Source organism: Eriocheir sinensis, chromosome 7 (assembly GCF_024679095.1).
Source record: "Eriocheir sinensis breed Jianghai 21 chromosome 7, ASM2467909v1, whole genome shotgun sequence".
Classification (NCBI taxonomy): domain Eukaryota; kingdom Metazoa; phylum Arthropoda; class Malacostraca; order Decapoda; family Varunidae; genus Eriocheir; species Eriocheir sinensis.
Window position 1 is genome coordinate 16,132,772 of NC_066515.1, and position 25,825 is coordinate 16,158,596.

Consider the following 25,825-nt stretch of genomic DNA (forward strand, 5'->3'; position numbering starts at 1 on the left):
TCTCTCTCTCTCTCTCTCTCTCGGGTATAGATAAACTACGAAAGAATTAGAACAAGAACTCCAATGATAATAATAAAAATAATAATAATAATAATAATAATAATAATAATAATAATAATAATAACAATGAAGAAGAAATAGGAAGTTAAATTCATCAAAAGCTATACCCTCCTCCTCCTCCTCTTCCTCCTCCTCTTCCTCCTCCTCCTCCTCCTCCTTTCCCTCCTCCTCGTGTGTTTACAGAAATATATTTATATGATACCGGGAGAGGCTTGAGAGAGAGAGAGAGAGAGAGAGAGAGAGAGAGAGAGAGAGAGAGAGAGAGAGAGAGAGAGAGAAGAGGAGGAGTGAAGAAGGGAACATGTAGAGAGAAGAAAAAGGGAGGAAAGGAGAGAAGAAAAAAGAGAGAGAGAGAGAGAGAGAGAGAGAGAGAGAGAGAGAGAGAGAGAGAGAGAGAGAGAGAGAGAGAGAAGGAGGAAGCGAGAGACAGAGTGGGTTAAGGTCTCAAATTCTCTAAGTTATTTTAAGATTCGCGTCTAGGAAAAGTCTCGCGTCCGCTCTCTCGCATGTTTCTGTCAAGGTAATGAGAGAGAGAGAGAGAGAGAGAGAGAGAGACGAAAATGAGATACTAAAAAAAAAGAAAAAGAAGATAGATAGATTGAGAGAAAGGAAGAGGAATACAGTGAGAAAGGAAGCAAATACAATTAAAACATAAAATCTTTAAAAAAAATGATAGGAATTGAATTATGAGAGATAGAAGAGAAGAATGGAGATAAGACAGTAACAGATGCCTCATACTTAAAGAAAACATGCACACAAATCAACACAATCATTAAAAAGCGACAAATAATGCTGAAACATGAATCAAAATAGTGACGAAATAACAGACATTATTGTTTTGCTCTGAGCTTCTTTTCATACTCCCGAGGGTGTGACGTATTCTGAACCACTGACTAAAGCTAAAACAAACTAAACCATAAAGCAAAATTAAATCAACAAAACTACAAAAACCAAAATATATCCAAAATAATGAAATAATGGTAATGATAAGAAATTCAGTTTATTTTGCCCTGAGCCTCTTTTCATCCTGTTGAGGGCGTGATGTAAAATAAAACTTCAAATAGAATCAAAACAAAATAAGCTATAAAATAAACATTTATTTAAGAAGACAATGAAACGCGAATTAAAATAGAGAAATAATGATAATAATACGAGTTACAGTTTATTTTGCCCTGGACGTCTTTTCATCCAGGTGAAGGCGATGGACACAAAATAACCAACTAAAACTAAAACAAACTAAATTATGAAACAAATATATAATTAAAAGAATAATAACACAAAACACGAGTCAAAACAGAGAAATAGTGATAATACTATGAGTCACAGTTGGTTTTGCCCTTGTTTTTGCCGTGGTCGTCTTTTCATCCTGGCGCGGCGTGACGTCACAATCAGTTGGTGTCCGGCGCAGGCGCGGAGAGGGTCTACGCGGCCAGGCTGTGTCACGTCCCGGATTATCACCCCTCTTCCTCCCCTGTGTAATTAACCTTCAAAATGGCCAAGGCGGAGCAGGTGCTGGTCCTCGAGCCGTCCCAGGAGCTCAAGTTCAGAGGTGAGGCGGCGGCGGCGAGGGGAACAGGCTGAAATAAGAGGGTGGCTGCCATTTTAATCCTGGCAATGTTTATCTGCGGAGGAATTGTTGTTCTTGAGGTGACGGTGAGGGCGTGTGTGTCTGGGCGGGGCGGCGGGCGCGGCGGCGGGCGGCGGCAGGGCGGGGCAGGTGGGCGGCAGGGGAGGTGTGGGGTGTCGAGTGCCGTCAAACCAACATATCTCCCAGCATACTTTAGTGACTGGACCCACTCCAGGGTGATTTCCATGGTGTGTTTACCTGTGCGGGCCGGTAACTGGTCCGCCAGGTGAGGTTGGCACGTGGGGCGGCAGGACAGGTGGTGGGCAGGAGGCCCAGACCACCCCAGCGAACCTTGTGGCAGCCCCCTCCCCAGGGGCGGCCAGTAGAGGGACTCACCTGTGTGCACACAAACACTGATGATGTTAATACCACCAATGAAAATTATATCCGAGGATTACTCAGTAGTATACAGTTTAAAAGCAACTCCATGCACTGAAAGCATGGACTTGATTTTAAACTATCATGATGACAGTTTTATTTCTCTTGAGTGACTGGAAAATACTGAATACAAGCTGAGTAGAATTATGAATGAATTTCAAGCAATTGAAGTTGAATGAGGACAAAACCGAATGCCTGATTGTTGGGAAGGATAATGATATAAGGAGGCTAGATGTCTCCACACTTCGGATTAATGATAACGCTATGAATGTAAAAAAGGCTGTCAAAGACTTAGATGTGATAACTGATTGTGCTCTATCATTCATACAACAAATCAACCAGGAGGTGAGAACAATAGGGTACCATCTAAGAAATATTTCATTTGTCAAGAAGTAATTGGATGATAAGACCCGAAGATGCTTGTATATAATAATATAATTATAGTCTGTTCCAGGAGAGCTGGCGGGGATATTCCTTCAGGGATGGACTGGCAGACTTGGCATCATTGCTAGGGTGACAGTCTATGCGCTGCTCATTGGCTGTTGTTTACTTGATCTAACCTGTGGCTAATTCCGTTTGCCGTGACATAGCCTACTATCTCTCACTTTCTGCTACCTCTTTGAATCATTACTGTTAGTATACAAATGTTATTTATATAATCGCTCTTTATGGCTGTTTATTACCTACAAACAATGGAAATACACTTCAGGATTAATGATAGCATGATGAAAGAGAAGAGAAGGTTCTTGCCTCAGGCCAGCGTTTACATTATGGCTATGTACCATCACCACACATTATGACTAATTCAGGACTAAAAATATAGGCTACCAAGAAACCTTACACTAAATGAGTTAACGAATGACATTGTGTAGCGGTAGCCTAGCATTCTTTAGTAGTAGGAAAAGTAGGGAAACAAAGTCTAGCCTTAACAGGAATTTTAAAAAATCAAGCTCTTCAGTCGCTGAATATTGTCCGTTTACGTGCAGATCGGACTTAGTTTTCTCATGAATATCATTTCAGATTTATCAATGATAGTTTAAAGGCACATATTGATTAATAAATATTTTATTGTAGTGGTATAGTCTCTATAGGTGCAATCTTTACCTTACAAAAGGTTTTGGTAGGAATAGCTACAAAGTCAATTTCATGCATGCTAGAACAAGTTAAGAATTGGCCATTGAGCACGCAGTACCATCACCCAAGCAATGATATCAAGTCCGCGAGTTCACTTCTGAAGGAATATCCCTGCCAGCTCTCATGAAACCGGCTATAGTTAGCTTGTCATGAACTGAGCTGCACAGTGAGAGAATAACACCAGCACTTATAGACTTACACTGGCTTCCGATCAAGGCATGTCTAGTCTACAAAATACCTGTATGTGTCTTGACTAATCAAGCAACATGACTAGGTAAACCTGGATATATGAGAGATTTACTACAGGACATTTATCTAGACGTACACTACTATGTCACTGAGACACAGTGCAGAACAGCATAGACTGTGAGCCCAGAGTCAATCTGGAACTGGGGTTCACAGCATTTGAGAAGAGTGCCCTGCGGCTCTATAACTTGTTGCCTGAGGATGTTAAGAATAGTGGCAAGCTGGCAACCTTCAAGAAAGCACTGAAGACTCACTTATTCACTAAATCCTACAATGTTACAAACATGAGGATTGAGGATAATTTTCAGTGCTAACATCACTGTTATAATGTTGATGGCCCTGTGGAGCCCTGCACTTGCAGCGAAGTGGGGCCTGAAACCTCATCAATGGTAAATGGTAGGACAGGTGGGTAAGAGGAGAGGTGTGTGATATCTGAAGTGACGTCAAACCTAACGTATTTTCAAGCATATTTAACCCTTTCACGCACCACGATGCAATACGGGTCAAAACAGAATCGTCTACACAAGCTTTTGACTCGAAACGTGTCAAAAACTGTAAAAAATTCGCCAAAAATAAAGTATCTTTCCAAATCGCATCAAAATTTTTGGCGTCAAAAGATCCAATCTAGACCTATAAAATAAACTAATTGTCAACTCTCTGATGCCGTTGGATTTGAAGTGATATTGCCCGTGGTTTAGTTGCCTCTCAGCAGCCAGCCTGTGAGCGCAACTGTCGTCCCTTTGGAAAAAAAAATTCAGAGTCGGTAAACTTCGCTATTTCTTTGCATTTCAAGATTTTTTTTTTTCCTTTCATAAGGCAGAATAATCTCTTCCAAAACCAACGATATATAATAATGCCAGGAAAAAAGAATACTCGTGGGTGAAATCGATAACAAGATAAAAAAAATTCGCCGCATGGTCAGGCCATTCCGCAGGGCCCCCTAGGGAGCCCCAGACGGATGTCGCAGTGGAAAGAGAAACTTATTAAACTTTTGGTGCGTGAAAGGGTTAAGTGGCTGGGTCTGTATTTAAAGTGATTTTCAGGGTGTGCTGATCTGTATGTGCCTCTAATTAGTTCACCAGGTGAGGTAGGAGAGGTGTGTGATATGAGGTGCCGTCAGACTTGCATATTTAAGGTAATTTTAAGGCAGGACTCACCTTTATGCACCTGTAATTAGCTGGCCAGGTGAGGTGGTCACACAGGGCAGGCAGGACAGACAGTGGAGGGACAGGAATGTGATGTTTTTCAATAGCACTGTCAACCAACGTGTTTTAAAGTGACTGGCTATTTTTACACGTTTTAAGGGATGCCTTCCCTGTACATACCTTTCATTAGTGACTATGGGAATGTGATTGATGTAGAGAGGTGAGGATGTGATGGGAAGACTGCTATGTTGATTTCTAAGGTGGGGCAGGCCAGGCAAGGTGTCACCATTCCCTAGCATTTCAAAGGGACAGATTTTTAAATGTTTTGGTACCCAAGTTCACATTTGACCAGGCTTTCATAAGAGTTTAGGTTATTTTCTTGGGTAGTTTTATGACCCTGGTTGTAGTTTGACCCTTCTTCTGTATCGTGAACCTTAAAAAAATCAATAAAATGCAATTGATCTCCTTTTTTTAGTCTTTGGAAATAGTTGATATGAGAGGAGGCAGTGTCTTGAGGGCCATTTTGGCGGCCAAGATCACCTATTTAACAAGGCTTTCGTTTGGAGTTTTGGGCATTTCCTTGGGTAGTTTTGTGACCATGGTGACTGTTTCACCTTTCCACTGTACCATGAACCTATAACAAACACTCATTAGAGCCTGGTTAATCTCCTTTTTGGCCTTTGGAAACAGTTGATGTGAGAGGCTTGCTGTAAGAAATAAAACAAAACAGAGAGGTGGTTTAGCCATTGCCACAGGAAGATTATAAAGACGAATAGTAAGATAAGTCATAAAATCCATAAAAAAAAATATAGCACAACACTAGAGTATGCAAGATTCGTTTTACATAGGGGTGTGGAGTCAGAGTTGGTAAAAATATCTCTGACTCCGATTTACGATACGTGTGATGTTGTGTGGCTGGGTGGGGTGTTGCAGGGTTTGATTTGCCTACCACTATACTGCAGGAGGAGGGAGGGGCATGGAGTTTAAAGTCGGAGTTCTATAGTATTTCTAAACATATTTTGCTCCCATTGCGACTTTCCCAAGGCCACAGGGAAGATTAACCAGGTTTTCGTGGGTCACTCCCGCTCATGATGCAGAAGTCGTGTGAAACTATAACTAGAATCACAAAACAGCACATGAGAATCCCAGCAACTCCCACAAGAGGCTTTTCAAACGGGAACTTAAGGGGCATAATGTTTAAAAATATCGCAACCTTAAAATTTCCTTGAGTTGAAGTCAAAATTTTTTACAGTTAACTCCACACCCCTGGTTAGGATGGTGGGTGGGTCAGGATGTGGGGGGAGGGAGGGGGAGCTTGTACTGAATGAGGGTGGACTGTACTAAACCTGCTCTCTCTCTTCCTTGGTTCCAGGCCCCTTCACGGATGTTGTCACGTCTCAGCTAAAACTATCAAACCCCTCAGACAAGAGAGTATGTTTTAAGGTGAGTCAAAACACAACCTTCTGCTTCTTTTGACCTGTATCGCTTGGTAGGTCCTCCTCTTCCCTCCATACTCTTTAACCCGTCCGCTGTGATTGGAATGAACTTGTCTTTCACTGGTAGCCTGATAACATATAGTCCTAGGTCTTTCTCTGCCTCTGTGGTGGATAGTGGAGTGTTTCCCATGTGGTATTAGTATGCTGGATATCCCGTCCCAAGATGCAGGACTTTACATTTTTCTTCAGTAGCAGCCACTTTTTGATCCATTCCTGTAGCTTGGTGATGTCTTCTTGTGGGAAATCCACAGTCAAGGGGTTAAACATTTCAACGCCCAAGCTCACATTTAGCAAGGCTTTCATAAGGGTTTGGGTCATTTCCTTGGGTAGTTTTATGACCTACTTCCTTTTCCCTCCATCCATATCTCCTCTATTCTTCTGTTCCTCTCCTTCCCTTTCCCTTTATCTACTATTTATCACCTTCCTTAACTCGGTAGCAGTGACGGGCCAAATTTGTGGCTTTACCGTGTACCAGTGACAGACCAAACTTTTGCCATGATATAAACCCCCCAAAATAGATGATGCATAAACTGATCACAAATGCTTTGATATATATTATGAAATGGTTTGCGTGAGCGATGATTTTTTTTCTCATTTTTCTCGCTTAAATGGGCCTTCAAGAAACATGATCCCCACAGATTAAATTTCCCTCTTCCCACCTATCCTATTCTGGCCTGTATCACCACAACCTCCTCCACTACAACCACCACCACTACCCATCTTATTCTGGCCTATATCACCACCTATCACCACAGTCACCAACCACCATCACCCTGTATTTGTTTCTTTTTTGTGTCTTTTTGTGACATATGACCCAGATGTTGCAAACCAATGTATCTTTTTGTTTCTTGCCCTTGAGCTGCCTCCTATGATGTAAAAAAACACACCCACTACCACACCCAGCTATCACCACCACCAGCAATCACCATCCTCGCCCCGGCTAGTGTCTCAAGATAAGGGCACAAACCATTGCCTTATCTCTGCTATCACCGGAGGCTACACACCTACTGACGGGATTTAAACATTTTTCCCAGCTGACTCACTCACTACTGCATTCCCTTTCTCTTTTCACTTCCTCTCTGTTTCCTTGTCAACTTTAACATTTATCGGATTTTTTGGGGGGTCGTAATCATTATTTTCGGCATGGTTGAGCGACATAATTATTCTCTGTGGCGCCGTTGCTTGATATATTTCTATGAGTCCAGTTGGTTAGTTAGTACAAATCATTATAAAGTGTTCTTGTATCCTTTCCCTCCCTTTGCCATGGCTATAAACACAAAAAATAAATGGATAACAAACACAAGCAGATTTAACACACAAACACACACACCATTTATTATTATTACACACACACACACACATCCTCCTCCTCCTTCTCCTCACTCCATACTTCTTCTTTTTCCTCCTTACTTCTCCATTTCCTCCTCCTCCTCATTATTCTCTACTTCCTCTGTCTCCTCATGCTTCTTGATACTCCTCCTCCTCCTCCCGTCAGTAACTTCTCATTTTAAAGCACGTTACCATCCCTTCTCTCAATATAAGGTGTTCTAATGCCCTTTTTCTTCCCTCTGCCAAAGTCTAGTCAGTTGTGTCTCATTATAAAGTGTTCTAGCATCCTTTCTCTCCTCTTCAGCTTCAGTCCAATCAGCAGGATCTCATTTTAAAGCATGTTACTGTCCCTACTCTCATTATAAGGTGTTCTAATGCCCTTTTTCTTCCCTGCTCTAGTTAAGTGTGTTTAGTTTATCTTCTTGTTCTCTCCTTCTTCTGTATTAATCCACACTTGTTGTTGTCAGTATGTTATCTTCTGTCCCCTTCATCCAGACCCAGCTGCCTCATGTCTCCCCCAATTCCGCCCTTCATCCAATCAAATCAATTCGTCTTCTTCTCCGACCCCCCTCCAACTGTCTCTCCCATGCTCCCCTGTCAGTGCTTATATCTTTTTATGTTCTTAAGGTGTTTCTTTCTTCCTTTTCTTCCTTTTCTTTAGTAGTCTAGCAGTCTAGTCAGTCATTCCTCTATCCTTCTTCTCCTCTCATCCTTTTTCTCTTCACTTCAGTTAAATCATTTAGATCTCATTTTAAGCATATTCTCATCCTTATCTGTGTCTAGTCAGTTGTGTCTCATTATAAAGTGTTCTAGCATCCTTTCTCTCCCTTCAACAAAAGTCCAATCAGTAACGTCACATTTTAAAGTGCATTATTGTCTCATCTATCTTCATAAAGTGTTCTAATGCCCTTTTCTCCCTTCTGCCAAAGTCTAGTCAGTTGTGTCTCATTATAAAGTGTTCTAGCATCCTTTCTCTCCCTTCAACAAAAGTCCAATCAGTAACGTCACATTTTAAAGTGCATTATTGTCTCATCTATCATTATAAAGTGTTCTAATGCTCCTTTTTCTCCCTTCGGCCAAAGTCTAGTCAGTTGTGTCTCATTAAAAAGTGTTCTAGCATCCTTTCTCTCCCTTTAGCATTAGTTCAATCAGTAGTGTCTCATTTCAAAGTGCGTTACCGTCCCTTCTCTCAATATATAGTGTTCTAATGCCCTTTTTCTTCCCTCTGCCAAAGTCTGATGAATTACATTTCCTACGAAGTGTTCTTACATCCTTCCCTCCCTTGACAGGTCAAAACAACAGCTCCCCGACGGTACTGCGTGCGGCCAAACTCCGGGGTGGTGGATCCCAATGGTTCGGTGAGCGTGGCGGTGATGCTGCAGCCCTTCGAGTACGACCCACACGAAAAGAACAAGCATAAGTTCATGGTGCAGAGCCTCTTCGCATCTGGGGACGGGGAGATCAGCCTCGACAGCTTGGTGAGCATGGGGACCAGGAGTAGTAATAGTAGTAGTAGTGAGGAGGAGGAGGAGTACCGTATTTTTTGGCTTACAAGACGCACTTTTTTCCTAAAAAATACCATGAAAAATACTTGTGCGTCTTCCAAGACGAATGTTGTATTGTGGCAGCAACGTCCAGGCTCAAGTGAGCTTGGACGGTCACCGTGTTGGCTCGACCGATAGGGACGTGGATTTGTATGTTGTCATTACATTATGAGGTTAACTTCAGTAACTATTTAATTCAGCCTTTTATATGATATAATCTCAGTACTTACTTGTTACAAGTATTTCCAATACCATAAACCTTCCTGGAGCCAAGCCACAAGCCCAAATGTGACCCAAACGTCTGTTGTTTATTGTGCGGCTGGTAGTGGCGGGAGCCATTCCACTCTTGATCTTGATGGTACAGGTGGCTTATTTCCATAGACCAGCAAGCCTTTGGATCAGCTGCGTTTGGATCTGCTGTGTTGATGTGTTGTCTCCTATGCTCCAACAATACAATAGATAGATTCAAGAAAAGGTTACATAAATTCATGGCTATGGTGAAGCTGTTCTTGTGTGAGAATGACTTAATTTTTTTTTTTTCTCAAATTTTCTCTCCAATATTAGCATGCGTCTTCCAAGATGCAGCGTCTTGTAAGCCATAAAATACGGTATCAAGAAGTTAAAAGGAGAACTGAGGAATGGAAAATATGGAAGAAATGTAAGTGGAGAATTAAGGAATGGATAAAGTGGGAAAGAAACGTCACCAAAGAGAGAGAGTGGGAAAAAAATGTTACTGATTATCTGAGGAAAAGAGAAATAAGTTAAAGGCAAAATATGAATGGAAAAGAAAGTTTGTGTGTTTGGACACAACTGAGAGAGCCGGGGTTCGATTCCCGGGCGGAGTGTAAAAATTTGGGCGGCTTTTCCGAAACCCTACGCCCCTGTCCACCCAGCAGTGAATGGGTACCAGGTATTAATCGGGGGTTGTGTCCCGTCTCCTGGGATCTGTTCCCTTCTCCTATAATTCATTCCCATTCTGTCTGTCTCCGGCATATGACCACAGATGTTGCGCCGACTAAACAAAACTTTCCAACTTTGTGTGTTTGGAGAAGTATTTGTTAAGCTTGTTCTGAAAGGGAGTAAGCATTAGTTTACAATGTTGAAATCCACGCATAAATCTCACACACACACACACACACACACACACACACACACACACACACACACACACACACACACACACACACACACACACCTAAAACCCCAATCGACTAATCACCCAAAGAAAATGAAGAAAGAAAGAAAACGAACATAAAATCATAAAAAAAAGATAGATAAGATAAAAAATAAATGAATAAAGGCAACCAGAAAAATAAGTCGCGGTCAAAAACCTTCAAGGAAAGCGTATACGTTTGATCCTCTTCCTGGCCGTCAATGAAAGGATTAGCGTGCCTTAGTCAGTGAATCCGCCGCGTCACCCCCAGCCGCCCGTCACCCAGGAAGGAGTGAGTCACACCACCACCAGACACCAACGCACGTACTCAAGCTCATTACGGCACTCAAGGCTGTCGGTTCATGAGCAATTCCCTTACTCTTAAACATTCCGGTGGCCAATTGCACACATTCAAGTCTTCCGTGCATTATCTGGTCATTTCCACATGTACTTTATGACCCTAGTGGTAGTCTGACCCTTCATCTGTACCGTGAACCTGAAAACACACTTATGAGAACCTGATTGATCTTCCTTGTGGCCTTGGGAAGTTGTTGATGTGAGGGTCGGAGGCGTCTGAGAATACCGGACTTGGAACTTACGACTTACTCTGGTCTGTGTTAATCTTTCTACGTGTGACTTATTTCTCGGTTTGTATTTGACTTTCCAATATACGTGACTTATTTCTCGGTTTGTATTTGACTTTCCAATATACGTGACTTATTTCTCGGTTTGTATTTGACTTTCCAATATATGTGACTAATTTCTCGGTCTGCATTTATCTTTCTAATAGACCTGTGACTTATTTCTCAGTCTGTATTTTTCTTTCCAAGCAGTTCCTTTCTTTTCTATTGGCTAGTAACTCATTTTTACATTCCTCAAAACACCAGTAATGACTATCTCCCTTTCGTTCCCTTTCCCATTTCTCACTTCTTCAACCCTCCATTATTAACTGCATTATTAACTCCGCTCACAACTGAGAGAGCCCGGGTTCGATTCCCAGGCGGAGTGGAAAAATTTGGGCAGCTTTTCCGATACCCTACGCCCCTGTCCACCCAGCAGTGAATGGGTACCAGGTATTAATTGGGAGTTGTGTCCCGTCTCCTGGGATCTGTTCCCTTCTATAATTCCTTCCCCTTCTGTATCTCCCCGGCATATGACCACAGATGTTGCGCCGACTAAACGAAACTTTCCAACTTTCCATTATTAACCTTCCTCTCTCTGTCCATGGTTCCTTTCCTTCCCATTTGGCTAGCAACAAATTTTTCCATTCCATAAAACACCAGCAAAGAGCATTTCCTTTTCTTTCCCTTTCTCATTGATCCATTCCTCAACCCTCCATTATTAACCTTCCTCTCTCTGTCCATGGTTCCTTTCCTTCTCATTTGGCTTGTAACTCATTTTTCCATTCCCCAAAACACCAGCAAAGAGCATTTCCTTTTCTTTCCCTTTCTCATTGATCCATTCCTCAACCCTCCATTATTAACCTTCCTTACCTCAACCACAGTTCCTTTCCTTCACATTTGGCTAGTAACTCATTTTTTCCATTCCTCAAAACAGTAACAACTATCTCCCTTTCTTTCCCTTTGCCATTGATCCATTCCTCAGCCACAGTTCCTTCCTTTCCCATTGATCCATTCTTAACCCTCCAGTATTAACCTTCCTCTCTCTGTCCACAACTCCTTTCTTTCTCTTCCCCATTTCTCTGTATCTCATTTTTTCCATTCCCCAAAACGCCAGCAACGATTACCTCCCTTTCTTTCCCTTTACTATTTCTCCATTCCTCGGCCCCTAGTACTTACCCTCCTCTCTCCGTCCACAGTTAATTTCCTTCCCATTTGGCTAGTAACTCATTTTTTCCATTCCCCAAAACACCACCACCAATTACCTCCCGTTCTTTCCCTTTCCAGTTCCTCCATTCCTCTACCCCTCAGCACTTACCTTCCTCTCTCCGTCCACAGTTCAAGGAGGCGGACATGAGCCAGTTGATGGACTCCAAGCTTCGGTGTGTGTTTGAGTTACCAGCCGATGCAACAGCCCAGGCCCCGCAGAACAACTTGGATGCCTCGCCAGCACTCCAGCCACATTTGGAGGCCAAGCCATCACCCAAGGCAAGTAGGAAGAGGAGGAAGGGACGGATTAGGGTAGGAAGTGCTATGGTCATTGGTTAGAGAAAGTGGTGGAGAGGATGGGAAGTTGGTGGTTGACTGATAGGACTAAATTGTTATAGAAGACATTGAGAGTTAAGAGTTTGAAAGGAGATCTTGCAATTTATGAAGCTCTTTGAAAGGAGATCTTGCAATTTATGAAGCTCTTTGGTCACTGGTTTGAGAAGGAGTTGGAGAATGGAGATTGACTGATGGAAATGAATTGTTACTAAGTTATAATAAAAGACATTGAGAGTTAAAAGAATATGAAGGCTAAGAGTTTGATAGAGATTGTAGCAAGTTATGAAGCTCTTTGGTCACTGGTTTGAGAAGGAGTTGGAGAATGGAGATTGACTGATGGAAATGAATTGTTAGTGATTTGTTACTAAGTTATAATAGAAGACATGGAGAGTTAAAAGAATATGAAGGCTAAGAGTTTGATAGAGATTGTAGCAAGTTATGAAGCTCTTCTGGGCTTGGGTGTAGGAAGAGGTGAGGGACAGCAAGGCAGGAGTTTGTTATTAACTGATGGAACTGAATTGCATAGAAAACAATAATACAGTAGAATGGAGAGTTTAAAGGTTATAAAGACTATGATTTTGAAAGGGAAGGGATTAGAGTAAGATAGACAAGGGATTACAATAAGCGGTCAGTGTCTTGAAGTGCATCAGACTTGGTGTTGACTGGTGAGTAATGTGTCCCCCTCCTCCTCCTCTCTACAGTCAACCAACAGCGATGCGGAAATCAAGAAGGCTGCCGACGAGATCAAACGACTTCGAGAGGAGATAAGTTCACTGCGTCAGGAAAATCTTCAAATGAAGGTACGTTACATTAGCTTAGTGAAGGAAGATTACCAGAGCCGGCCACAGATAGTTATGTGAAGTTAGGTTAGGTCTGAAAGAAGGTACATTGAGTTGGCTAAGATTTTTATACCTACCAAAGCCAACCACAGATAGTTTGGTGGTTGGGTTAAGTTTTAAAGAAGGTACACTTAGTTTAGTCGAGGAAGATTGCCAGAGCCGGTCACAGATAGTTAGGTGAAGTTAGGTTAGGTCTGAAAGAAGGTACTTTGAGTTTGCTAAGATTTTAATACTTACCAAAGCCAGCCACAGATAGTTAGGTGGTTAGGTTAGGTTTGAAAGAAGGTATGTCGCATTAGCTTAGTGAAGGAAGATTACCAGAGCCGGTCACAGATAGTTAGGTGAAGTTAGGTTAGGTCTGAAAGAAGGTACATTGAGTTAGCTAAGATTTTTATAGCTACCAAAGCCAGCCACAGATAGTTAGGTGAAGTTAGGTTAGGTCTGAAAGAAGGTACATTGAGTTTGCTAAGATTTTAATACTTACCAAAGCCAGCCACAGATAGTTAGGTGAAGTTAGGTTAGGTTGGAAGAAGGTATGTCATGTTAGCTTAGATTTTTATGCCTACCAAAGCCAGCCACAGATAGTTAGGTGGTTGGGTTAGGTTTGAGAGAAGGTACACTGTGTTAGCTTGGTGGAGGAAGATTTAGATAGGTGAAGTTAGGTCAAGTTTGAAAGAAGGGCCTCTGGTTGGGTCTACATCAGTTGTTTCCCATTGATGCCATTTCATTAACCTCAATAATAATATGTTAAATCTCTGCTCAAACTAATATAAGTCTAGGATGATCAGGGGAGGATAATGACTTTCGAGAGGAGAGAATCAAGTCGGCTCTCCTGAAATTGACCTCTCTTTTGGCCATTCTTCTAAAATTTTTTGTAGGGACAGTGATTAGCAGACTTTTCTCATTACTATTTTTGCCCTTGCTGCTTCCTTTACTGTAAAAATAATAATGAATAAATAAATAACCCAACATGACTCCCTGGTCGGTATTCTCAGATGCTTTTGCCTCTAACATCAGCTATTTTCAGAGGCCAAAAAGGAGATTAATTGGGTTTTAGTGAATAGTCCTTTAGGTTCATGATACAGAAGAAGGGTCAAACTACCACCAGGGTCATAATACTTGAAATGCCACTAACTCCCATGAAAGTCTTGTCAAATGTGTGTACTTGTTCACCCAGATCTTTAGAAGTATGACTGCCTGACCCATTGAACCTGTAGAAATATGACTGCCTGACCTAATGAACCTGTAGAAATATGACTGCCTGACCTAATGAACCTGTAGAAATGACTGCCTGACCCATTGAACCTGTAGAAATATGACTGCCTGACCTAATGAACCTGTAGAAATGACTGCCTGACCCATTGAACCTGTAGAAATATGACTGCCTGACCTAATGAACCTGTAGAAATATGACTGCCTGACCTAATGAACCTGTAGAAATGACTGCCTGACCCATTGAACCTGTAGAAATATGACTGCCTGACCTGATGAACCTGTAGAAATATGACTGCCTGACCTGATGAACCTGTAGAAATATGACTGCCTGACCTAATGAACCTGTAGAAATATGACTGCCTGACCCAATGAACCTGTAGAAATATGACTGCCTGACCTAATGAACCTGTAGAAATATGACTGCCTGACCCATTGAACCTGTAGAAATATGACTGCCTGACCCATTGAACCTGTAGAAATATGACTGCCTGACCTGATGAACCTGTAGAAATATGACTGCCTGACCCATTGAACCTGTAGAAATATGACTGCCTGACCCATTGAACCTGTAGAAATATGACTGCCTGACCTAATGAACCTGTAGAAATATGACTGCCTGACCCATTGAACCTGTAGAAATATGACTGCCTGACCCATTGAACCTGTAGAAATATGACTGCCTGACCCATTGAACCTGTAGAAATATGACTGCCTGACCCATTGAACCTGTAGAAATATGACTGCCTGACCCATTGAACCTGTAGAAATATGACTGCCTGACCCATTGAACCTGTAGAAATATGACTACCTGACCTGATGAACCTGTAGAAATATGACTGCCTGACCCAATGAACCTGTAGAAATATGACTGCCTGACCCATTGAACCTGTAGAAATATGACTGCCTGACCCAATGAACCTGTAGAAATATGACTGCCTGACCCAATGAACCTGTAGAAATATGACTGCCTGACCCAATGAACCTGTAGAAATATGACTGCCTGACCTAATGAACCTGTAGAAATATGACTGCCTGACCCAATGAACCTGTAGAAATATGACTGCCTGACCCATTGAACCTGTAGAAATATGACTGCCTGACCTAATGAACCTGTAGAAATATGACTGCCTGACCTAATGAACCTGTAGAAATGACTGCCTGACCCAATGAACCTGTAGAAATATGACTGCCTGACCTAATGAACCTGTAGAAATGACTGCCTGACCCATTGAACCTGTAGAAATATGACTGCCTGACCTGATGAACCTGTAGAAATATGACTGCCTGACCTAATGAACCTGTAGAAATATGACTGCCTGACCCAATGAACCTGTAGAAATATGACTGCCTGACCCAATGAACCTGTAGAAATATGACTGCCTGACCCAATGAACCTGTAGAAATATGACTGCCTGACCCAATGAACCTGTAGAAATATGACTGCCTGACCTAATGAACCTGTAGAAATATGACTGCCTGACCTAATGAACCTGTAGAAGTATGACTGCCTGACCCAATGAACCTGTAGAAATATGACTGCCTGACCTAATGAACCTGTAGAAATATGACTGCCTGACCCATTGAACCTGTAGAAATATGACTGCCTGACCTGATGAACCTGTAGAAATATGACTGCCTGACCTAATGAACCTGTAGAAATATGACTGCCTGACCCAATGAACCTGTAGAAGTATGACTGCTTGACCTAATGAACCTGTAGAAGTATGACTGCCTGACCTAATGAACCTGACCCTGTAGGAGGAGGCCCTGAGGCAACGCAGCACCCTCAACCCCGGGGAGAAGAAGCCAACTGTGGTGTCCAGCGTCATCCCCCACCACGAGATGCAGCAAGCCAACCCCATGATGCACCTGGTGGCTGCGCTGCTCATCGCCCTTGTCGGCCTAATCTTCGGCAAGTTCATCCTCTGAAGACCTTGGACCCGAGAGAGAGCACCAGGTGGTAGTGAGGACATTGGCCGACACGAACCCGGCGACTGAGAACACCAAGCCAGTCGTCCACTCTGAGCTGACGCGCCCCACTCACCGCTCCACCAGTCAGTCAGTCAGTCAGGGGTTGTTGTCGGGTGGCGGCCCAGTTACCAGCGGGATGTGCCACGGCCGCCGCCCTCCGCCTGTCTGTCTATCTATCCGCAGCTGTTTGTTTTGCCTTTGATTCCATGATGATGATGATGATGATGATGACTTGGATGTGTTTAGTACCACTTTTTGTTCTTGTTTTCACCGTCAGTCACCCGGGCATGTCCACAAGTCTTATTCAAGTTATAATAAATGTGGAAAGCGAAACGTCTTCTCACTCCAGGTTTGTGAGGCCATCGCCGCCGCCGCCGAGGCCGCCACTCGGGGCGCAGCTGCCGGGGGGTTGGGGCGCCCGCCGGGGCCCGCTAGAGTGCTTACCGTTGTTGGTCTAGGAGTTAATCTTAAAAAAATACAGTTATACAATTTTTAATGGTCAATTATTTTGTATGAAAACTGTGCAGAAAATGTTATATACTACTACTACTTTTTATTTTTATTTTTCACAGACAGTTATTAGCATTTTTGCATTCTGGAGATGCATCCATCACTCTGCCTGTGATTAGTTACGACTCACATTGTGAAATACTTCATGTGCTCTTTTCATATACATATATAATTTAGCAATAGGTCGAGCAGCAGCAAGGGTCCAGTCCCCGCGCCAGACCGACCAGGAAGGCTGCGCCGGGCCTAGAGGCGAAGCAGCAGTGTCAAATCAAGGCCACTTATCGGCTGTTTGTTTGTATGCCTCGGCCCAGTTTTTTGGTTCTTCTGGCGTGGGGACTAGTAGAGGTCTCTCGAGGCTGACCCTCAGCGGGCAGCACTGAGGTTACTGGTCTGTCACTTAACCAGTTGGTCCTTCTATCAGTACATGCAGTGGTACCATCAATACGAACACCACTGGATCATTCATACAAGCACCGCTGAAGTTACTGGACTATCACTAAAGAAATTGGTCCTTTAATCTGGGTTTGGCAACATTCAGTGGTACCTTCAAAAACACCTCTGGATCAGTCATAGAAGCTCCACTGACATTACTGGTCCTTCTATACAAGCCTGCAACACCTCCAGGCTTAAGGACCAATGCAAACAGAGGTACCATCCAAAACAACACCTCTGGATTGGACATAGAGGTACCACTGACATTACTGGTCCTTCTATACAAGCCTGCAACACCTCCAGGCTCAAGGACCATTGCAAACAGAGGTACCATCCAAAACAACACCTCTGGACCGGACATGGAGAGCAACACTTAAGACACTGTTCCTCCTATACAAGCCTGCAACACCTCCAGGCTTACAGGTAGTGCTGCCATCTGTGAGACACCTTTGAGACACCTCCTCCACCTGGCTGGTGCATACGCAGAGCGCTGGTGGATGCAGAGCTGAGAACAGGAGAGTTTGGCTACATTCATCATGGGCGGCAGGTCGTTACGCAGAGAGCCGTGCGAGATTGAGATGCTGATACGATATTCATGTTTTTTGAGCTCGAGGTACTTGTTGGAGATCCTCATGTACCTTGAGTAAAAAAAACTATGGTGTCAGCTTCTTGGATTTTGTGTTGCTCTTTTCGTAACAACCTGGCGCCTATGGTTGAGTTGGCAAGGCTCTCCTGTTCTGCGGCTCTGGGTGGATGTGTCGACTAAGCAAGCTTGGGTCGTTTTCTTCGCCCAGGCCAAGCGTGAGAGCTGGTTGGTTATTGCTATCAGTTTATATGAAGTCTATTTATTCTGCACCATCTGGAGATATTGTTGAAGCGTGCGAGAAAGAGAGAGCGAGCGAGAGTCTAGAAGAGAGCTTATTCACGTTTTATTTTTTTTCACTCGGAAGAACTACCGCCAAAAACTACTGCTACTACTATTATCATTTTGTTGTAGCTCTCGTAGTCGTCGTAGTTACGGTACTTTTTTATGGTTTGTATTTTTTTTCTGCGTCACGACAACTTGGAAAACGACACCTGACATCCTCCCTTCCTCCTCCTCTGTCGTCGTCGTTGCGTCATCGTCGTGTCCTTGAGTTCGCTTGACGATACTTGACTCGGAAGCTTCCACGAGTCGCCTGGCTTAGGAGACACTATTCCAAGGACTATTGATACAGGGAGAGGATGGCTAAGACTCGAACATCCATCTATTCAACATCTATCTATTTATCCGTCTGTCACTGTTTGGGTATGTTCGCCAACTCGCACGCACCGTTCTGTCTCGTCCTCGCCTCAAAAGCTACTAAGGGACACTGACCATACATGTTAAAATCAAATACTAGGGATGGATGTTTGAAAGTACGTAGCCATTCCCCTGATACCTCATTCTGTTTGTGTTTACTCTCCTAGTCCTCCTTTTCAGACAAGAACAGACAGTACAGTTCGACCCATAATGAAAACCACATCTCTGAAAGCACTATTTTTTCTCTATTTATTATTCTCTTCACAGCTCCTCCAATATATAATTCAGTATACCTCATTCTGTTTGTGTTTACCCTCCTAATCCTCCTTTTCAGACAAGAACAGACAGTACAGTTTGACCAATCATGAAAAACACATCTCTGAAAGCACCATTTTTCCTCTATTTATTATTATCTTCCCAGCTCCTCCAACATGTAATTGAGTTTTTATATACCTTCCTCGCCTTTCTTTCGACACAAGGGCCGACAGCTCAGTTCTACCTATCATGGAAAACATATCTGAAAGCACTCCTATTTTTTCCAACACTCTTCGCAGCTCCTCCTCTGACATTTAATTCAGTTTGTGTTTTCCTTTCTAGTCTTCCTTTCAACACAAGAACCAACAGCATAGTTCTACCCTTGATGGAGGACACATAACCCATCTCTGAAACTACTCCTTCACTCCTCTTTCTCACCCACACATCACAACACCTTTGCAGCTAGTTCAGTTCAGTACCCTTTTTGTCCTATCAAACTATCGTGTTTCGAGTTGACGAACATACCCCGATCACCCAAGGAAGCGAGGCCGATACAAGACTCCACAGGGTTACTAGCGGGCGGGTTAGGCGTCAGCGTAGGCTCTAGAGAAAAGCCGAACCATAGCCCTGAAAAGACGGTAAAAGGGAGGACTTGCATATATACCTGTTCGGCCCGTGAGAGGAGATCTTGGCAGAGTTTTCGGGACTTGCCTTTGGAGAGCACTTCGTCACTGTAAGACATAGCTATTATTATATGGAGGGGACGCCCGCCAGTCCACACGCCAGTCCAGTCAGCCCTCACACCAGGAAGGTAATATTTTTTTGCATTTATTGGTTTCTTACAGTTACGAAAGCTGTTGCGAAATGTACATTGATAGAGACTTCATTCTGGGAGTACCATAAATAACTGTTAACTTGTACTAGAAAATGATGAAGCTTCGGGTATCGATAGTTATTTCATTTATTTTTCTGCAGCTACGAAGGCAGTTTGGGAAGTTGCGAGTATTGATAGCGACTTTATTATGGCCATACAGCAAACATCTATACACTTGTACTAGAAAATATATTAAGCTTTGGATATTGATTGTTTTCTTTATTTATTTTCTTATGCAGTAATGAAGGCTGTTACGAAGTGAGTACAGCGATCATCTATAAACTCAAACTAGAAAATATATAAAGCTTTGGGTATTTAAACAAGCAAACAAGTTATATATCAATAGACACTCTTCATTTTGGTCTATTATCTCATACCAGGAAATAGTAAGCTTAGGGTATGTATATATATATATTAACATGAGCAAGGTCTATTATGTATAGGTCAATAGACAACCATTTTTCAAACCCTACGACATGGCACCGAGTCAACCGGTGCCGAGATGAACATATATCTATAGTTCTTGAGTCGACCTTATCTGATCTTACAGCAATGCATTCGTAAACTCGCCTCAGCTCTGAGTAAGGTCGGTATCCTGAGATGTCTCCGCCTCCTATGCCAATGATTTCCAACAGTCGAAAAGAAGTTTAATCGCATCCTCAATTTTTTTTTTTATGTTTACAGTGCAGAAGCTTTATCAGGCTACCACTGGGGTCATAAAACTACCCCTGGAATGGCCTGTGACTCCTGCAAAAAGCCCTGTCTGATGTGTGCTTGGATGCTGAAAAATTTTGATAATGTGACCCTAAGTTTGGTGTGTGGGCAGACTGGCCTGGTGTGTGTGTCTGTGTGGACTGGCGGACATCCCCTCTCAACCGCATTACCCTGGGAACATGCAGCCCTTCATAAGGTGTGACTCGCATGGTCTAACAGTGAACTATAAGACCCATAACCTAGACCAGTTGTTTTTCGTCCCTTGTATTGGTTTGGCAAGGCATAGTTTTCGCCCTCGACCTTTTCCTCTGTTTACGTTCCGTGGTGTAGGGAGTGCGAGTTTCTGTTTGTCAATGGTCTGTCTAGTGAAGGCGATCATTGTACGGTTTGTCTTTTCCTCCTCGGTTTGTGTACATTACTGTAGAATGGAAGAGCTGTTTGTACAAAAGGAAAAGTTGTTCCTTGTATATAAGTTAGTGTGGTATGTTCCTCCCTCCTCCTGCCTTGAGTCACTCTTGTTTCTCATTCTGTCATTTTGTGATCCCTACCCTTCCCTTCCTGCCCTTCCTGCCCTGCCCCCACCTCCTCCTCACCCTCACCCCCACCCATGGTTTATGTACTGGTATACATTTAAACATTCATTGTCATTACTTGTGAACTGTTGACGTGGCCGCAAACTTTCACCGGGAGTTGTGCAGCTTGCCGGCAGCCTCCACGGACCAGCGGCAGAGCGTCATCAGCAGCGGCGAGAGTTTCGGACACGTCGAGACAGCACTTCCCAGTAACCAGTTGCTTGTAAACACTTCCTCCTCGTGCACAGGACAAACAACGTGGCTAAGATCTGGGGCCTGCCCGACGTGCTGCCCCGCCCCGCCTCGCCGCGGTGCCGGGCAGCGCGGCGGAGTGTAGTCGGTGTATTTTTCACACTAGTCTGTAACGCCCGATCGGTCAGTCCCGGATAAATTTGTACTGTGTGTACAGTGTGCAGCGTGTCATGATGATAAATGTCACACCTTAATGTACAGCTTGCTTTCGTTTCTCCTTCCTGTCCTCTCACTAATAGTCTTACTAGCTTTAGCATCACAGATAAAGGCTTGGACATAAAACTTAGGTGATCACAGTATTTCATCTTTGTGAGGAGAGCTAGAATAAAAGAATTTATTGCTTTAGAATATATCCTCTTGGCCTCTTGAATCCCTGATGTGCACGGAAGCCGGGTAAGAACGTGGAAGGTAACGGAATGGACTTCATAGATTTTAACAAAACATTTAAATAATTCACAAAGCCTGGAAGGTACAACAAAAACTCACACCCGGAGCAGCCAGCCATGCACCAGCCAGTACAGTAAGGAGAAAGCTGGAGGTGCAGCCATGAAAGCTAGAATTTGGAAATAAAGATTACATTTATAAGTTGCCCGCTAAACAAGGAATGCTCACTGGTGGAAAGAGTTTATAGAGAAATGTCAAAGTTTAAAAATGATGAGTGGGTTGGCTACAAGAATTACAACAAGCGGCAAGAGAAACGTAAGTAAATTTAATATGAAAAAGTTAGAGAAGGAATGGGACTCAAAAGAAATGAAAAGAAGACCTCAATAAAGTGCTGCCTTGTATAGAAATAGTAAACTAGAAATTCAGGAAGTAGAGTCGTGGTAATTTTTCAGATGTCATGGTTGCCTTGGCGAGCAGAGACATTCCTCGGAGGCCACACGACACACTGGGTACAAGATGGGCAGCATTTCGTGTCACATTATAGTCTGTATCAAGAAATCAAAACCATGAGTTATTCAGCCAAGCAAATGGGACTATTTATCTTCGTGAATTATTATTTGAAAGCAAACAGCAGAGAAAATTTCAATATTGCGCTGAAGATATTTGGGAAAACTGATAAGCAGTCGTGCAATCTCCGAACCCTGGACTGAATTGCAAAAAAAAACTACGATAATTATGGACGAAATGGGAGAAAAAAAAGAATTGAAGTGAATTGAAATATTTATTGTTGCAAAATACAACAAAGGGGAATGGCTGGTCGTGCAGACAAACCCCTGAATAGGCTAGCTACAAAAAATAAAAATCTCCATTGTACAAAAGTAAAAACACATGTTGAAGAAAAGAGGAAAACAAGAAACCCATGCGATGAAGAGCTACACCAGAGAGCACCATTACAAAGGCGGAAATAAATGCATTGAAGAGCAAAAAGAACAAAACGGAGATTTCGGATGGAAAGAGAAAAAGGAGAAAGGAAGAAAAGACCCAGACAGTGAAGAGCTTCATGAAGGAGTGCCATTACAAAGGCGAAAATAGATACATAAAAGAAGCAAAACGAAATTCTGGATGAAAATGGAAAATGAAGGAAGGAAAAAGACAGCGTAAGCGAAACGTAGAGAAAAAAAAGAGATCAACGAATATATAGTGAAGTATCTAAGTGTGAAGAAGAATCAAACAAAGCGATACAAAGTGGAACAATCAAAAGAAGAGGAAAATAAGCTTCATTAGGAGTCCCGTTACAAAGGCGAAACTCCCGCCCAACGGAGACTAACCGACGTCAACACTCCGGCCTGCCACGTAAGTCCCACCGCCCCCTTATATTACCCATCATTATCACCCTTATTAATGCCTGCCAGGTGAACTTTTAGCCTCAGCGTGTCTCCTTTATACATTGTTAAGATTGACTGATTGACAGTTTATTGTTGCAAGTAAATAACAAAGGAGAAGGGAGGTGCATGCCATCCCAACCCCCAGGCAGTGCATAGTGTGATCATACAACTAAGGATACATGTGTAAGTAGCACCAGGAAACTAAAAAGATACAATGGTAGGGGACAAGTGCTAAAAAAGAATGACCTTGATATAGTCCGGGGGTTAGACATAAGGGCCCTCTCTCCCGGGGCAGGAGGAACGAGGACCTCTACTTTTGGGGCGGGAGGGTCAGCAGCAGGGGGCGGGGAAGCCGTGTCCATGCGGGATTTTTTCGTATCTCGGCTCATGGTGGTGGCGGCCGCGGGAGGCAAGGAGGCTGAAGTGGCGGCGCTGTCTGAACTGGTGGCAGGGCTTCGAGAGCGATCTCTGGGTCCCTTCCCAGAGAGGGAGTAAGCATGCTCCTGGGATACAAGGCGCCGAGAATGAGCAAGGTGACGTTAGCGAGCTTTGGGCCTCATGGGAAAAGGCAGAGTGGAGAGCGGTACGAAAACACAGCCCATGGGATGCAAGCAAACTCACATTGTTAAGTTCTATGATCGTTAAATACTACAAATATTATGATCGTTATGGCGGCAGAGGCTTCATACATCGTTAAGTACCATGATTGTTAGGCTGCTACAGTGACATGGTATTTTGTGAACTATTTTTTTATGTTTACAGGTATAATACAGCATTAAATACCATGATTGTTTGGCTCCTATAGTGACATGGTATTTTGTGAACTATTTTTTTATGTTTACAGGTATAATACAGCATTAAATACCATGATTGTTTGGCTCCTATAGTGACATGGTATTTTGTGAACTATTTTTTTATGTTTACAGGTATAATACAGCATTAAATACCATGATTGTTTGGCTCCTATAGTGACATGGTATTTTGTGAACTATTTTTTTATGTTTACAGGTATAATACAGCATTAAATACCATGATTGTTTGGCTGCTACAGTGACATGGTATTTTCTGAAGTTTTTTGTTTTGTTTTCAGGTATAATACATCATTAAAAACTATGATCATCAGGCCTTTACAGTGATATGGTATTTTTTGAACTAATATTATCCCTTTTGATGTTTACAGGTATAATACATCGTTAAATGCATTGTTAAATACCATGATTGTCAGGCTTTTACAGTGATATGGTATTTTTTGAACTAATATTATCCCTTTTGATGTTTCCAGGTATAATGAAGCTTGTGAAATGGCAGGAGTGAAGAGTGGGAGATGAGAGAATGCCATATTAAGGTTATTTTGTCTCTCGTTGGTGTTGGTGGTGTTGGTGACAGCCATGGCGAACCTGGCGAACACGATGAATAAAGTGAAGATTCTGGTGGTGGGGGATTCAGGTTGGTTTTATTTATTGTATTCTTTTCTGTTTCTTCTTCTCCTTCTCTTTTTGCTTTTTCATCTTTTTGTTCGTCTTCTTGTTTTTGTTCTACTTTTTCTTCTTCTTCTTTTTCTTAATCTTTTTCTTCTTACCTATTATTATTATTATTATTATTATTATTATTATTATTATTATCATTATTATTATTATTATTATCATAGTGTAGTTTACAGTAAATGTTTTAGTTGTTGCAGAATGAGTAATAGTAAGTAAAGTTGGGTGCATACGCTCATCTCTGCCTGTGGTGGGAGGGAACCCGTCACCCCAAGACACAGGGCCAGTGTGACATGCGGGTTACCAGAGTGTACCATCCCCAGGTGTCCCCAGGTACCCTTTTATCACCTAACTTGAAACGGACGATGAACAGATGGGTGGGCTGCACGTCGATTGTCCGGGCCAGGATTTGAACCCAGGCCAATGAATTTATAGCTAGGCATGCTGACCTAACCTAACGTCCCCTTTCTCGTTCACCTGATCTGCCATGGAAAAGCTCTTGGCAATTTGAAGCAAATGAAAATAAAAAAATACTAATAATGCAACCACCAACCAAACCTTACTTAACCCAACCTAACATAGCTTAACCCCTCTCAGGCGTGGGCAAGACCTCTCTCGTCCACCTGATCTGTCACGGGGAGGCGCTGGGCAACTCCTCCTGGACCATCGGCTGCAGCGTGGAGGTTCGGATTCATGAGTTTCGCGAGGGAACGCCGAGCCACCGCCCGTACTTTGTGGAGCTCTGGGACGTGGGCGGCAGCGGCTCCCATCGCAACGCACGCCACGTTTTCTATACGCCTGTGCATGGTGGGTTTTTTTTCTTTCTTTGTTGTTGTTGTTTTTGTTGTTGTCTAATTAGGGGAGGTGATTTTCCTTTTTTTTTATTTTTATTTTTTGAGATAGTTATTTACTTTATCCCTCTCCTGCACCATGAGTTTCAATACGTTTTCTTCTCTGTGCCTGTTTGTAGAATCCCTGTTTTGGCCACCTCCATAATATTTTCTTCCTCGGGATATTTTCACCCCAAGGCTGCACTCACCCTTGTCAAAAATACATCAGTGGCTTCATTATTAGTTGTAGTTTTACCTGACATGAGAAAAAAATACTTATGCTCAAGCAGAAAATGATGCCATTGGTGTGATATAAGTATTTGAAAGTACACTTGGGATATTGGTGTGTAAGTGTGTGAGAGCAGGGCCGGCCCTAGCAGGTGCGGGCCCAATGCAAAAATCCATCTTACTGCCATTTAGTGCAGTCAAACTAATTCAAAACAATACAAACTGAGGTACATAAATGAGAAATGTTGCCAATGTAGTTGTCACAGTTTTGATGAAAAATGCTAATTTTATAGGAACATCTTATGTGACTTGGCAAAAGCAAAG

At 42.7% G+C, this 25,825-nt stretch overlaps 3 protein-coding genes and 1 long non-coding RNA gene across 17 annotated transcripts in view; 2 read left to right on the forward strand and 2 right to left on the reverse strand.

The window, feature by feature from the left end:
* The first annotated feature begins 1,441 nt into the window (after positions 1–1,441).
* Positions 1,442–21,391, forward strand: LOC126993199 (vesicle-associated membrane protein-associated protein B-like). The gene is made up of 6 exons (XM_050852065.1): positions 1,442–1,609; positions 5,963–6,033; positions 8,705–8,893; positions 12,071–12,220; positions 12,979–13,077; positions 16,090–21,391. Exons 1-6 carry the CDS (start codon positions 1,552–1,554, stop codon positions 16,258–16,260), a joined length of 738 nt encoding a protein of 245 aa, XP_050708022.1. The 5' UTR covers positions 1,442–1,551; the 3' UTR covers positions 16,261–21,391.
* LOC126993205 (uncharacterized) lies at positions 10,072–11,734 on the reverse strand. The gene is made up of 2 exons (XR_007747502.1): positions 11,459–11,734; positions 10,072–11,320 (listed from the first exon to the last, which is right to left on the reverse strand). It is a non-coding gene; the product is annotated as an uncharacterized LOC126993205 (long non-coding RNA).
* Positions 13,615–16,124, reverse strand: LOC126993144 (uncharacterized). 12 transcript variants are annotated; one of them, XM_050852005.1, is made up of 6 exons: positions 15,886–15,931; positions 15,598–15,693; positions 15,186–15,377; positions 14,930–15,121; positions 14,516–14,897; positions 13,615–14,327 (listed from the first exon to the last, which is right to left on the reverse strand). In XM_050852005.1, the coding sequence occupies exons 1-6, from the start codon at positions 15,910–15,912 to the stop codon at positions 14,227–14,229; spliced, it is 990 nt and encodes a 329-aa protein (XP_050707962.1). In that variant the 5' UTR covers positions 15,913–15,931; the 3' UTR covers positions 13,615–14,226. The 12 variants fall into 12 exon arrangements, 1 of the variants encoding a protein (XP_050707962.1); XR_007747477.1 differs by lacking the exons at positions 15,598–15,693; positions 15,886–15,931 and adding exons at positions 15,566–15,597; positions 15,790–15,885; positions 16,014–16,124 and having other exon boundaries at positions 14,229–14,327; positions 14,516–15,121; positions 15,186–15,249; XR_007747460.1 differs by lacking the exon at positions 14,930–15,121 and adding an exon at positions 15,140–15,185 and having other exon boundaries at positions 14,229–14,327; positions 14,516–14,641; positions 14,802–14,883; positions 15,218–15,441; positions 15,566–16,050.
* A 1,475-nt stretch (positions 21,392–22,866) lies between the features above and the next one.
* Positions 22,867–25,825, forward strand: part of LOC126993176 (rab-like protein 3) — a 9,574-nt gene continuing 6,615 nt past the window's right edge. For 2 of the 3 annotated variants that reach the window (XM_050852053.1, XM_050852042.1), the window contains exons 1-3: positions 22,867–22,930; positions 24,245–24,408; positions 25,041–25,250. In XM_050852053.1, coding sequence (XP_050708010.1) covers positions 24,351–24,408; positions 25,041–25,250 — 268 coding nt within the window. In that variant the 5' untranslated portion in view covers positions 22,867–22,930; positions 24,245–24,350. Of the gene's footprint in view, positions 22,931–22,967; positions 22,990–24,244; positions 24,409–25,040; positions 25,251–25,825 lie in introns of those variants that run through there. The other variant, XM_050852048.1, reaches the window with a different exon arrangement.